Below are 13861 nucleotides of genomic sequence, written 5' to 3'. Positions count from 1 at the left end.
CCAAGTAGAAAGTTACATTAAATCTAAATCATCTCAGCACATCAAGAAGTGTCAGAGCAAACCTGACACTGCTGGGTGAAGAAATGGTTCTCACCTTCATCTACCTCCAGAATCATACACCCAAGTCTCTACTTTTTGTTAAGTTCAAACAACTCTTCTCACACACAGGTTGATGCAGAATTACTGCCCCACAGCTGAGGAAACAGGAAGTTCATGTGTGCTTAGAGATCTCCGCAGCAACAGATAACAAGGAGTTCTTGGAAATCTGCTTGAGGGCAGATTGTCTTCCTCAGCTTTATTTGCTTTTCTCACCAGAGCACTCAGAACACAGTCATATGTTTAGCGCTCCTATGGCCTTCACCAAGGTGACGTGGTTGGTTGAGTGTGTGTCTCTCTTGCCACTAACTGGACAGTTACTTTTGTTACCCAAGACCTTTTGTCGGTGCCTCTCTTCCTGCCTCTTCTTCTTTTCCAGTCTCTGCTGCTCCTTCTTTTGTTTTTTAGATGCCTGAAAGGAAGGATGAAAGCACAAAGTTGAAAACACACAGCGGGGAAAGTAATACACTGGCAAGGAGATAAGCACACAGCAACGCAGCTGCGAGGGAACGTTTATTCCAGACTACTTATCAGGACTTTATCTCGTGGCATTTTGGGGAAAGCAACACATGTCTCTATTAAATGTCTGGATCAGAGAAGTCTCAGCTGTAGCAGCAACAAAATCCAGTAAACAGAGGCTGGTTTTAATTCAAAGGGAAGACAGTTGCTGATTAAGTAACCCAAAGCATTACCCTAATCGTTAAAGGGTGTGCAAACCCCTGGCAACCCCCCCTTCACATACCTTTGGGTTTCTGCTAGCTTGGTTCTCTTCGTAGGAGCTAGGCTGTCCCTTGTTGTTTTCTCTTTCACCTTGATGCAAGCTCTGATTTCCAAAGAGTCTCAAACCAGTTCCGTTTTCTTCCCCCAGAGTTCTGCTGTGCGCTTCCTGAGCTGTGCTCTGGGGATCGTGCTGCTCCTCAGTACCTACCAACAACAGACACACTCTACTCAGACGCTGCTTCCCTGCCAGCCAATTCCTTTCTCTGGGATTTCTGGAAGAGGGGTGGCTCTGGGAGCTGGACTGAACCTGCCCTCACTAACAACCTTCCTGAGCACTGGAAGGCTGAGGCAGCAGCACAGCCAAGAGCAAGCTTCAGCTGCTGCTGCTGCTGTCGCTGTTGAACCACTGTTGACAGTGAACCCTGACATCAGACAGTGTTCCTCTGAAGTACCAGGTGACAAACTCCATGTACTTACTCATTCTCTTCACTGCATTCATTTGAAAGATGGCAGATTCTACACTGTAGTCTTCCACTTCCAGAACCTGGCTTACCAAGTCAATGTCCTGTCCACAAGAGAAAGATTAAAGCTGAAGAGAGTTCAAATCACTGACCTACATTAATTTACTAACTATCTGCACCACTGAGAGGGCTGCTCTCTGCTTTTCTGGCCTTTCAACTAACCTGAAAGAGGTCAGGGGGACTATTAAAATCCTGAAGACATCAGTTTCAGTGTAACCACTTCACTCTTGGCCTTGTCTGTTCTACGCATTCACACAGTGCAAGCAGCAACGTGCAGGAACACAGGCCAAGATCCAAAGATCACCTAGTCATTGGTATGTTCAACTGCAGACATCCTCAGAGGATTTCACAGAATCATAGAAGAAGAACTTCTGCCTCATCTCCAACCTGAACTTTCCCTGTTTCCATCTGAACCCATCACCCCTTGTCCTATCACTCCAGTCCCTGATGAAGAGTCCCCCTCCAGCACCCTTGTAGCTCCCTTCAGACACTGGAAGGCTACAAGGATTTCAGATCTTACAGAACTTGTTTCAAAGTGAGTTCTCTGAGAGACTGCAGAAAAAACACCCAAAATGATCGGCTATCCACACTGAGCACATATTTCATCTGCATTTAAGGGCTGAGTCCAGGATGAAATGCATCTTAATTTATGGCTGTGGCACTTAAACTGGCCAAAGGGGAGTACTTCGTAGCATCTCATCAAGAAGGTTTGAACACTAAACACAAAAAAAGCTGTCACTACTTACTGAAAATCCAGTTGCATTACACACTTCTTGTACAGCATCTTCCATCTCAATTTCAATTTCATCTTCAGAGTCCTCCTTCTGTGGCTTCTCTTCCTTCTTTGTACCTGAATCATTTTTGGAAAGCAACTGCAAGAAAAGCAAACCCAAGATCACACAAACATGCAGCAATTTCATTATATGCAGTGAAATAAAACAGCTGACATCAGAATAGTTTTAATCATTGTGGCACACTTTTCTCAGATATATCCTGGGTCAAAGTATCTTGGAAACTGCGACTTCCACCATCACTGACACCGTTTCACACTGAGCAAGCTCTCAGGTACTACAGGATCATGGCTACTACAAAACAATCACTGGCTCTTTAAATGACATATTGATTTTATTACAATACCCCACAATAATGTGCAGAGAACATCTCAGCCTCGAGAAGGGAAGGCTCCTTTAGGGGAGACCTCAGAGCAGCTCCAGGGCCTAAAGAGACTACAGGAAATCTGGAGAGGGGCTTTGGACAAGGGCCTGTAGGGACAGGCCAAGGGGAACGGCTTTAACCTGCCAGAGGGGAGACTGAGATGAGCTCTTAGGCAGAAGCTCTTCCCTGTGAGGGTGCTGAGGCGCTGGCACAGGGTGCCCAGAGAAGCTGTGGCTGCCCCATCCCTGGCAGTGTTCAAGGCCAGGTTGGACACAGGGGCTTGGAGCAAACTGCTCTAGCGGAAGGGGTCCCTGCCTGTGGCAGGGGTTGGGACTGGATGAGCTTTAAGGTCCCTTCAACCCAACCCATTCTATGGTTCTATGGATTCTATGATTTCCAGCCCTTTTCTTCCTTCCTTTTGTTTTTGCATTTGAGGTGCATGAGTGTGTAATCTAGGTGAAGTTGCTTCAAGACACCTACAGCCACATCAGAGGACCAGATTTCCAGCCCAGTAACTGAAACACTTCACAGCCTGTCTCAGGAGAGCAGGCACCTCTAGCAACAGCAGCCTGAGGGGCTTTTCTGTCTCCAGCTCCACACAGGGACCAAACTCATTTCACAGTCTCAATGCAAACAAGAAAGGAAATCAACTGGAAACAGTTTTATTTATGACCCTCTGCTGATTCGGGTCATTCTGTCATAACCAACCTCCATCTGAAGATAGGCTGGAGCTTCAGAATCATCATTGATCCTCCTCACACTGTCATAGTGCTCTCCGTCACGATACGCAATGTGCAGTTCTCTTGCATTGCTTTTGTCTGTACCACGAATCTAAAGAAAGGAAAGCAATTGCAAATCAAATAAGGATTTGGGATCAACTTGAGCATCACATTTGGCAAAGTATTCATTTTCCGAAGCAAAGGATAAACAATGTGATGGCAGCAAAGAGAGCTACTGAAGACTCTGTAAACAGGAAGAGCTGGTCTAATAACCCAGATGTGACTCCGGGAGCACAGAGGCTCAAGGCTGATGTTTGAAGCCAGATACACAACGTTGGGTCAGTTACATCATAACAAACCAAACATGGTGTGAGAATAGTTCAACGGAAAGCTCAAAAGTAGTTTCCACACCTCCTACATGAGTTTTCTGGTCATGTTTCAGTGCCAGCTTCCACTGAGTGTCCAATGTCATTTCCCCTTTCATCAGCACCAAGTACAGCAGCTTCTGTAAAGAATTCCTGTTCTGTCATCTGTACTGGTGCAAGAATAATTCCTACCCCGATTGTCATGTCTCAAACCAGCAGCTGAGAGCTACAGAGTGTTCCAACTGCTGCAAGGAACACAGAAAATTCCACTGGGTTTGCAGATCTCCTCTGCTTTCCTGTCAGGAGTTCAAAGATCTGAGAGCTCTCAGGAGAAGATGGCAGCGAGCAAACGACAAGACACACTTGCTTTAGGGCAATCAGCCCATCCCCCTTACAGAGCACACACCAAGTCACCTTTCAGCCTTTGTGCTGCACTAGCAGCTTCAGACTGCACAACACTCTCCCTTCACCTTGCTCACCTTTAAGTTCCAACTCAAGACTTCCCTCCTGCCTTTTATCCTATGAAGTTATTCAGCAGGTTGGAACTCAGCTAAGATTTATTCTCAACATCTCTCCTCTGCCAGAGCCTAAACAGGTATCTAAAACCATCACAAAGCTCTTGCAAGGTTGTCCTGAAAATCAGCCAATTTTGCTCTCAGCCGTGAAGCCTCTTTCTACAACACACTGAAACTGTAAGTAAAAGATAGCTGCAGATAAAAAAAGGAACGAGCACTGAAAGAAGGTAGAGAATTATCCCAAAAGCTAATAAAATAACCTGTATGTCTGAGCTGACCTGAAGCTCTGCATTTACAGTCACTATCAGAAGATGTAAAGGGTGTTTAAAGCCCTAAGAAGTCCATGGGGAGATGCCACCTCCCATGAGCTTCTGCTCAGGTCAAGGTCTGACAAACAGCTGGAAGCCCTGAATAATCCAGCTCTGCTGTGGTGGATACAAACAGTTCTCTTAAAATTAAAAGATAACTCACCATCTGCTTTAGAGTTGGGACCAATGGATAAATTCAGAGCATCTGCTTTATGCATCTTCCTGAACTGCCTGTCTGGAAATGCTCTCTTTGGAATCTCATCTTTCTAAAGTTTTACTGGGGCTCCACAGCAGAAAGAAAGGGGGGGGAAATGTCAAAGTATAGAAAATGGAGAGAAAAGGGTGGCCTGGGTTAGTCAAGTCTAGCAACTTGCTAACACTGTCACTACCTCGTGATGTCCTGATGTATCCTGTGTAGGTAAGAGACTCTATGTTCCAGCTACTAACAGCTCTACCACCTACACCATTCTCAAGAGCCTAAGACAACCCTTCCCTGCAAGACTACACTCAGGTAAAACAGAACCTCATCACAAACTCTGTATTTGCAGCCCTGGAAAGGTCAATGAATGGGGAGGGGAAGAAAGAGTTTAAGTTATGCAAGAGGACATGGAAAACTAATGATAAGATTTAAGTACACTGAGGTGAGTGTCCAGTTCAGAGCAGTAACAGAACACGAACTGCAGCCCCAGGAACTCTCCTGCAGGGTCAACACCTCCGAACACTCACAGGTCAAGCAGCTGAGTATTACTTATCTGTCTTACTGACCATGGCTGCCACAGAAATAAGAGTTTAAACTCATTTGGGCTCTGGAATCCACCTGACACTGTTTCAGACGAATTTAAGACACCACTGAATGCTTCCCTGTGGTCTTTTATCTTTATTGCTGTGTTTAATCTATGTACTGCTTTGGTTCTGTCTGTAAACTGGGGCCAGACACAGTCCTGACTTGCAGGTTCTCACTTGCTCAGGGAACAGGCAGAGAGAGCATGGACCCATTCCACACATAAAGCAACAGAAGGGGAATAGGAAGAACCTGGTGGATCACTTGTTCCAGTGCCTCTGTCAGAGGAAACCCCGCTGCACAGTCCCTTCCAGAAGCTGATTAAACACTGCCTTTCCTCTTCTGCCCAGCCCAGAACCTGTCAGAAACCTCATTCCAAACCCCATGCAGAACTGATGGACCCTGCAAGGACTGCTCTGCAATACCTCCATTTCTCTATTCCTGAACCTTACTGTACAGAGGCTTCCTTAAGCCTGGCTCAAATTCCTGTCAGAAAAGTCATGTCATACATAGTCTGATCTTCAGGAGGCAGAAATATACCACTGAAGCCAGTAGCTTAAAACCAAATTAAACACACTGCACTGTCACCACATACTCGCCTTTCATGCATTCACTGGTGTCTTTCATTCTCTCTGAGAACCTGGAGTGTTTTCCACCCCCAGGACTGAAAATCAAGCTCAGCTTTACACCCTGCCCAGCTAAGCCCAGCTACTGACTGCTCTCTTTTAATAAATCAAGAAGTTCTAACACTATTTAGTCATCAGCTAAAAATTAGGCCAAAATACAGAGGTCTGGTTTCTCACCTGCCAGAGTGGGGCGTTGAGCTGATGAATAACCACGTTCATTTGATTGTTCCTTGCAAAGGCCACAATAGCATCATTGCCAGCAAAGGTACCAGGCTTTGCCAGATTGGAAACTAAAGGAAAAAACATTCAGAAGAGTTGGAAACCTCTTTTCTGACACTTCCAAAAGCACTGGAGGGATAGTGAGGAATGTAAATTTCAACACAAGCCCAGGAAATTCTGGAAAGGAAATCCTAGCTGGGAAGAACTGACTTCTGAGGCAAGGATTTGGCAGCAACTGAAGCTAATGTGCCTTAACTGGACACAGAAACCTCCAAACCCCACAGTAAACCCTTAGATTATGCAAGGCCATCAGCTCTGTGGTGGTGCAGAGGGAAGACAGCCACATGCTAAGTAACCAAGTGCTTTCATGCATTACCTGCATGAGAATTGGCACATCCTCGAAGCTGTTAGAACAAAGGCTGGGTTTGTCTCTGCTTTGGAACTTCCCCTGGGACACCTCTGTGAAATATCAAGTGTCAAGGAGAAAAGGGAACCCACAGAAATCAGCCACTCAACACCCACCAGTATTCAAGGAAAGACAGACCTTTCCTTCAAGTTCCTTGTGAAAACACCAGGTTTTGACTCCTTGGCTTTTTCTGCTTCTCTTTGTTTCACCAAGATTTTCCTAAATTTAAACAATTTCCAAGACTAGTTTCATGGAATCAGACTGGTTTGGGTTGGAAGGGACCTTAAAGCTCATCCAGCTCCAACCCCTGCCACGGGCAGGGACACCTTCCACTGGAGCAGCTTGCTCCAAGTCCCTGTGTCCAACCTGGCCTTGAACACTGCCAGGGATGGGGCAGCCACAGCTTCTCTGGGCACCCTGGGCCAGCGCCTCAGCACCCTCACAGGGAAGAGCTTCTGCCTAAGAGCTCATCTCAGTCTCCCCTCGGGCAGGTTAAAGCCATTCCCCTTGGCCTGTCCCTACAGGCCCTTGTCCCAAGCCCCTCTCCAGCTTTCCTGCAGCCCCTTCAGGCACTGGAGCTGCTCTCAGGTCTGCCCTTCAGGAGCCTTCTCTTCTCCAGGCTGCCCCAGCCCAGCTCTCTCAGCCTGGCTCCAGAGCAGAGCTGCTCCAGCCCTTGCAGCATCTCCATGGCCTCCTCTGGCCTCGCTCCAACAGCTCCAGGTCCCTCTTGTGCTGCTGCCCCAGAGCTGGATCAGAGCTGCAGGGGGGGTCTCCCCAGAGCACAGCAGAGGGGCAGGATCCCCTCCCTGAGCTGCTGCTCACGCTCTGGGGGTGCAGCCCAGCACACAGAAGGGTTCTGGACTCAAGCGCACACTGAAGCCAGGTCATGGGGAGCTTCTCATTGACCAACACCACCAGTTAATGCATGTTTAACAGCTCATCTTTCTACAGAAACATAAAAGACCCAAAAGTAAACTCACTGATTCTAAACATTAATGAGGAGCCCTACCACAGGTCTGGGATGAGGAACTCTTTAGTAAGAGGCTACTCCCATGAGATGTAACCACATTACACAACACCCCTTCCATCAGTGCCCTGTGCAGACCGTACCGTGTCTCTCAAAGGGCACATCATCCTCCACAAAGGGCTCAAAGTCTTCCCGCTGCTGGATCATGTAATCCACCGTCTCCTGGCGGTGGCGGAGGTGGTTCCGCGAGTGCCCCTCAAGCTGGTCCCCCAGGGCCCGAAACAAACAGTTGCTACAAGAGAGAAAGCAGAGGTTGGTGTGTGCGACACACAGCTCGGAGCACACTGCCGAACAAAAGACTGATCCAGCAGCAGAGAGTATGGTGTTCAAGGGCAAGAGCTGCTCTTTCTGCCCATGGATATGAATGTGAAGCAGCACCTATCACTTGTTTTTTGTTGGCTGCTACTGGTGGAACTCCTCATAGGAAGAGAAGGTGTTGAATTAATGTCAGCTCCAACAGCAGAAGTCAAGGTCAGCAAGAGTCACAGAATGGTTTGGGTTGAAGGGACCTTCAAAGCTCACCCAGTCCAAGCCCCTGCAATGAGCAGGGACATCTTCATCCAGACCGGGTTGCCAGAACCACATCCAGGCTAGTCTGGAACGTCTCCAGGGATGGGGCATCCAGCATCTCCCTGGGCAACCTGTGCCAGTGCTTCACCACCCTCAGTGTAAAGGATTTCTTCTGCACATCCAGCCTGAACCTCCCTCTTTTAGTTTAAACCCATTACCCCTCGTCCTGTCACAACAGGCCCTGCTAAAACGTCTCTCTCCATCTTTCTTATGGGCCCCCTTTTAAGAAGTGAAAGGCCGCCATAAGGTCTCCTGGAGTCTCTCCAGGCTGAACAACTCCAGACCTCAGCCTTTCCTCATAGCAGAGGTGCTCCATCCCTTGGATCGTTTTTGTGTCCCTCCTCTGGACCCTCTCTCTTTGCTGTACTGATGAACAGTGCAGGGCTCAGCTGTCTTAAAGAGACACTGATCCAAAGGACACAATGCAGCCAAGGGCAGCCCCATGACCCACTCAGCAATCCCTCAGCAGACAAATCTAATGCCCCGTACTTCTGCACCTCCCCTTGCACACTCGGCATGCCAACAGAGCCCCAGCCCGCCGCGGTAAGGCCTGGGACCAGCAGCCCGAGGGGGCACAGCCCCCCAGCAGAGCCTCCTGACCCGCGGGGTGCACCGGGGGAACACTCACTGCTGTGCAGCCCCAGCCCCGGCCCCGCTCCACCGCGCGGGGACCGCTCGCAACGCCGCGGACACGGGTTGCCACCACCCGTGACCCGCCGGCCTGGGGTGCTCACCCATCGCCCGGCACCTCCCGCAGCTTGAGGCCAAGAGCCCAGAGCTGCCGTGCGAGGCCGCCGCCGCCCGGTGCGGGGCCGGGGCCCGGGCCCTGCCTGCCGGGGCTCTGCCGGGACCTGCGCGCCCGCCCGGCTGCGGCAGCGGCACCGGGCCGGGCCTTGGCTGCCGGCTTACGGGACATCGCACTGCGCTTGCGCCAACAGCCACTCACGTGGCCGCAGCACTACTGAGAGCTGCACCGGGCGGCCAGAGCGCCGCCCTCCGCGCTGCTGCCCCCTGGTGGAGCCCTCCAGGAGGAGCTGGATTAGGCTCGGGAGGGAAACTGAGGCAGGGGAAGCAGAGGGCTTCCCTTGGGATCACAGCCACAGCCCCCCAGCGTGTTCCTGCTGCCCCAGCACGTCTCCATCCCACCGCTGCATCCACCCATGTGTGGGGACCTTCACTGTCTTCTCCAGCCCGAGCAGGAGGTCTCTGCAGGCCGTGTCCACTCCATGCCAACCAACCACACCGACAGGAACTGGAAAAGGAGATGAAGGACGAGACGACAGTTGCCCACCCATGAGGAGGCACCACGGGAACATGGCTGGTGGGCCAGCACAGCTGGAACAAGTCAGTGTAACACACCTCCCATGTGGAGCCCTCGTGTCCCAGATCCCCCAGAACCTGCCAGGCTAGAGAAGGGGCACAGCACAAAGATGGGGCTCGACCAGAGTGCAGCACCTGGGGAGGATTCCCTGCATCCTCATGCTCCACCACAGTGGGCAGCTGGAGAATCCGTCCTCAACCATGAGCAGACTGGAATTACATGTTATTCCTGACTCACTCTGCTGGGAAGAGCCTGTTGTCACAACAGTCTGAGCACAGAAGGCAGCTCACAGGACTATCACCGGTATCTACACGGAACAACTGAAACCAGGGCAGAGGGACCACAGCGTTGGAACAGCGGTGCCGAAACCACAGCCTGAGTGCACAGCTGTGGCTTCCTGAGCCCCCAACAAGATCACACTTCCACCCTTGGGGTCCCCAAAAAGCTTGAGGACTCACCAACACAACATGCTTCCCGTTCCCTCCAGTGAGCCACCCTCACAGAGGTCTGTAGCAAAATAACCATGTCTCCAACAGCTCCAAGTTCCCACAACAGGATTCATCCCACCTGGTTTCAAACTCCTCCAATCACGAGTGCAGTTGCCCCCTCTTGGTGTCTGTTCCATCTTCCCAACATCTGTGAGATGGTTTCATGCTGTTCTAATAATTAAGAATCAGTACATTTTAAGACATTTCCATTTTGGAACTGACAAGACTGCATCTGAAGCTTCTAAAGCACTGTAGAAGTGGCAGGTCTGGCTGCTGCGTTCCCAGATCTTCTAACAGCTTCAACTTACTAATAAAGTAAAATGTTGTGAAATCCAACAGAAAATTCTCCTGGTTTTAAACATAAATGAGTCTTGCAGCTCACCAGCCGGCTTTCAGCCATTCCTGCACTGCAAGTGAGTCTCACTTCTGCAAGTGAAAGAATTTGGACCGGCTCGAGCAAGTCCAGAGGAGGCCACAGAGATGCTGCGAGGGCTGGAGCAGCTCTGCTCTGGAGCCAGGCTGAGAGAGCTGGGCTGGGGCAGCCTGGACAAGAGAAGGCTCCTGAAGGGGAGACCTGAGAGCAGCTCCAGTGCCTAAAAGGGCTGCAGGAAAGCTGGAGAGGGGCTTGGGACAAGGGCCTGTGGGGACAGGCCAAGGGGAATGGCTTTAACCTGCCAGAGGGGAGACTGAGCTGAGCTCTTAGGCAGAAGCTCTTCCCTGTGAGGGTGCTGAGGCGCTGGCACAGGGTGCCCAGAGAAGCTGTGGCTGCCCCATCCCTGGCAGTGTTCAAGGCCAGGCTGGACCCAGGGGCTTGGAGCAAGCTGCTCTAGTGGAAGGTGTCCCTGCCTGTGGCAGGGGTTGGAGCTGGATGAGCTTTAAGGTCCCTTGCAACACAAACCAGTCTGGTTCTATGACCTTCAGGCTCCTAATAATTTGGAGTCACCCACAAGTCCATCAAACACATCAGCAGAAATACAGCAGGAACGCCCAAGCACTTTTATGAAGCTTGCTTACGACAAAGCTCCTACTATTTCTCAGCAGAGAACAAGCTCTTCTCACCTCATCCCCTAATCTAATCTCTGGTTCAGGAGATTAGTCTCTTCCTGAACGCCTTGCCCTCCTAAATTGCAGTTGTTCCATTTCTTTCTGATGTTCCTCTGGTGGGGGGAGTGGCTGGTACGTGGAGGCACAGTGTTAGCCTGAGTGCTTGGGTGCATCTGAGGGCACAGACACAGTATGGGGTATCTTCTACCGGGAATGATGACCTCATCCAGCTTTTCAGTATTAGTGACCCTTCCTTTTCTACCTTCTTGCCTTCCTTAGGATTCTTACTGAGAACCCAGCTGCATTTTACCCCTCAAAATAAAAAGGTAGAAAGAAATTAGAGACTGAGGGATTGTGATCCAGCGTTATTTGTTTCAGATGAGATGAATATTCACAAACCCACCTATCAACAGGGCATTCCTGAGCACACCAGGTCCTGTGAATGCCAGTAAAGATGGTCCTACCAGGACATGAACCTTACTTCTAATTTCCAGCTCTCTCATGCACCCTGTGAGACCCTATATGAGCCTACGTCATGCTTTGGCTTGCACCTGCAGCCCTCTGGTGATGCTCCATCATGGATGCTCCTCAGATAAAAGTTAGTAATAATCAGACATTCAACACTCAACATTGATAATCTCAATCTTTCTGTTGTGCTGCAGAGTAACAGCTCGAGGACAGTGGGTGTTGCTAAAGCAAGAGCAGACTTCCTACCCAGAGAGCTCAGAATTCGTCATTCTGCTCTCTCTAATCAAAGCCCTACAACCAGCGTTAGCAAATCATTCTCCCGAGCCCCCTACTGGCAAGCAAAGCACTGCGTAGAGACCAATTAAACTGCGTTCAACATAAAATACTCATTTAGTAATAATCATAGTCTGACTATCACAGTGAGCAAAGCTGCAGCCTGCTAATGCCATGGGGTCTGCTTCTGGACAGGAATTGCTCAGTGAGATTACCAGCCCTTGTAAAATGTCTTGGCCACGAAGTTACTGATTAACTCTGGTCCCCATCTCATAAAAACATCATATTGGAGGAGCACAACATGCTGAAAGCTGTCACTAACCAATCGTGCCTACAACAGGGATAAAGCAACACATAAAAGGAGCCAGAAACTCAGCAGATCCTTCAGCTAAGTGGAGAAAAACTGCACTGAGGTGTATCTCCATGGAGAAATTCACTGACAAGCTGAACAAGGACCTTGGATCCACAGCTCCTGGAGCACCACAGGCTGAAAAGCAGAGTCCTGCACCTGCTGTGGAATGTGCTGCAGGAATGAGCAGAGCAGGACCCCAAACAGAGGATGTGAAGAGCCTGGGATTCACCAAAGAATGTGTTAAAGAACTGGAGAGACCTTCAGGCATGGAGCAAGCCAGTCCTGCTGCCTCTGAACCAGCAGTTTTGGAAGGAGACTGTCCCAGCGCAGCGTCTCTTGTGCTAACAAACAGGAACTGTCCTGAAGGACACGGTTTGAACCACCAGTGTTCAACCACATCTATTGACCTGGACTGCCTGGTTTGCTTCAACAAGTACAACATGTACAGAGTGCCCAAGCTCCTGGACTGCCAGCATGCCTTCTGCGCGGTGTGCCTCAAGCTCATCCTCAGGAAAGACGGGAATGCCTGGATGATCACCTGCCCCCTGTGCCGAAAAGCCACTTGTGTGTCAGGAGGACTCATCCGCACGCTTCAGAACAAAGAAGACATCATGGAGCACTTGGAAACACCCAGTTCACATCCTGAGGTGCATGTCTCTGCCATAGGACTAGCCAGCAACAGCTGGACTCAGACCAGCCAAGACTTGCTCTACAGAGATGAAAGCGTTCCAGCAGACAACAGGCTGGCTGTGCATAGACTTGTGCTGCTCCTGCTGCTGGGGGTGATCCTCACCATCCTCATCCTCCCCTTTATATACTCTGGGCTGATAAAATGGGTGGTTTGTCTCATGCTTGCTTTGGGGGTGGTCATCTCTGTGGTGCTTTGCTGCACTCCTAAATTCTACTGGAGGTCTAACAGGGACTTGCTCACCTCCTGCCACAAAGAGACCCACATCACTGCTATAGCCTGAACCAACAATGGACTGGTCCTGCCTGCAAAGCTGTCTCATCAGTTTGCTTTTGTCACTTTGTTCTTGTGTCATCTCCTGATTAGCACTGCAGAACACTATCTGAATCTGAGAGATTATGTCCTGTGAAAATCCCATGGCTGTATTTTTCCCACTCTTACACCTTTTCTTGGGAGAGTGTGGGGGAGAAGGACTGCTACCTCAGGGAGTGGGTGCCCAGCCTCAGGGGATGAGAGAGGCTTTAACACACATTACCACTTGAACCCCCATCACTGCCCAAGTGCTTGTGGCACAGGGACTGGGAAAAGGGGATGTCAGTTGCTACCATTTTAAGTTGCACACTGCATTGGAGAGGAAGAGGCACAATCAACACTCCTACTTGTGAGTCTGCAGCTTGCCAAGGGCAAGGGCTCTCAAAGCTCAGGACCATCCAAATTCCCCATTTATCCAGCACAGAAACAGTTCCTCTCACCTAACTCCTTCATCTGGCTACCTGCATTGCCTCTCTTCTTTACACCAAGTAGGACACTGCCCCTGGAGAGGCTCCCCCAGATCAACTGCTATGAGATACTACACACAATATTTTTATATGGAATATGTCCATTAAAAGTTTAAAAGTATTCATTAACTGCACATTGACTTCTGTGTTTTGATTCCTCACCTGAATTAATGCCAAATCATTTCAGCTTCCTCATTGACAGGAACTACAGCTGCGAAGTGTATTAAGGAGTCAGCACACCTGAGCTGGGGAGTAAAGCAAAGCAGTAATGTGTTGGTGTTTTCCTTTATTTAAAAGAAACACTTAGTTGTGAAGAAAATACAAAACTTAGGAGATTGCCACAGTTCTGTCACACTTTAAGAGCACCACAGATCTCAGCAGACCTTGGATCCAGCCTGTGGTAAGTGTTTGTGTTTGATA

The 13861-nt window shown here is 49.6% G+C and overlaps 2 protein-coding genes across 2 annotated transcripts; one reads left to right on the top strand and one right to left on the bottom strand.

Moving 5' to 3' along the window:
- Positions 1-264: 264 nt before the first annotated feature.
- On the bottom strand, positions 265-8959 carry OTUD3 (OTU deubiquitinase 3). The gene is made up of 8 exons (XM_061479431.1): positions 8763-8959; positions 7542-7690; positions 5984-6096; positions 3201-3323; positions 2084-2209; positions 1294-1381; positions 839-1020; positions 265-508 (listed from the first exon to the last, which is right to left on the bottom strand). Exons 1-8 carry the CDS (start codon positions 8942-8944, stop codon positions 332-334), a joined length of 1140 nt encoding a protein of 379 aa, XP_061335415.1. The 5' UTR covers positions 8945-8959; the 3' UTR covers positions 265-331.
- A 3044-nt stretch (positions 8960-12003) lies between these two features.
- Positions 12004-13581, top strand: RNF186 (ring finger protein 186). Its single transcript, XM_061479435.1, has one exon. The coding sequence runs from the start codon at positions 12046-12048 to the stop codon at positions 12943-12945; it is 900 nt and encodes a 299-aa protein (XP_061335419.1). The 5' UTR covers positions 12004-12045; the 3' UTR covers positions 12946-13581.
- Positions 13582-13861: the final 280 nt, after the last annotated feature.

This window comes from Pezoporus flaviventris, unplaced genomic scaffold, assembly GCF_033815535.1.
Source record: "Pezoporus flaviventris isolate CSIRO_AGI_PZ_B2104156 unplaced genomic scaffold, CSIRO_AGI_Pfla_v1 ptg000148l, whole genome shotgun sequence".
Lineage (NCBI taxonomy): Eukaryota > Metazoa > Chordata > Aves > Psittaciformes > Psittacidae > Pezoporus > Pezoporus flaviventris.
This window is presented reverse-complemented; position numbering and strand designations above follow the sequence as displayed.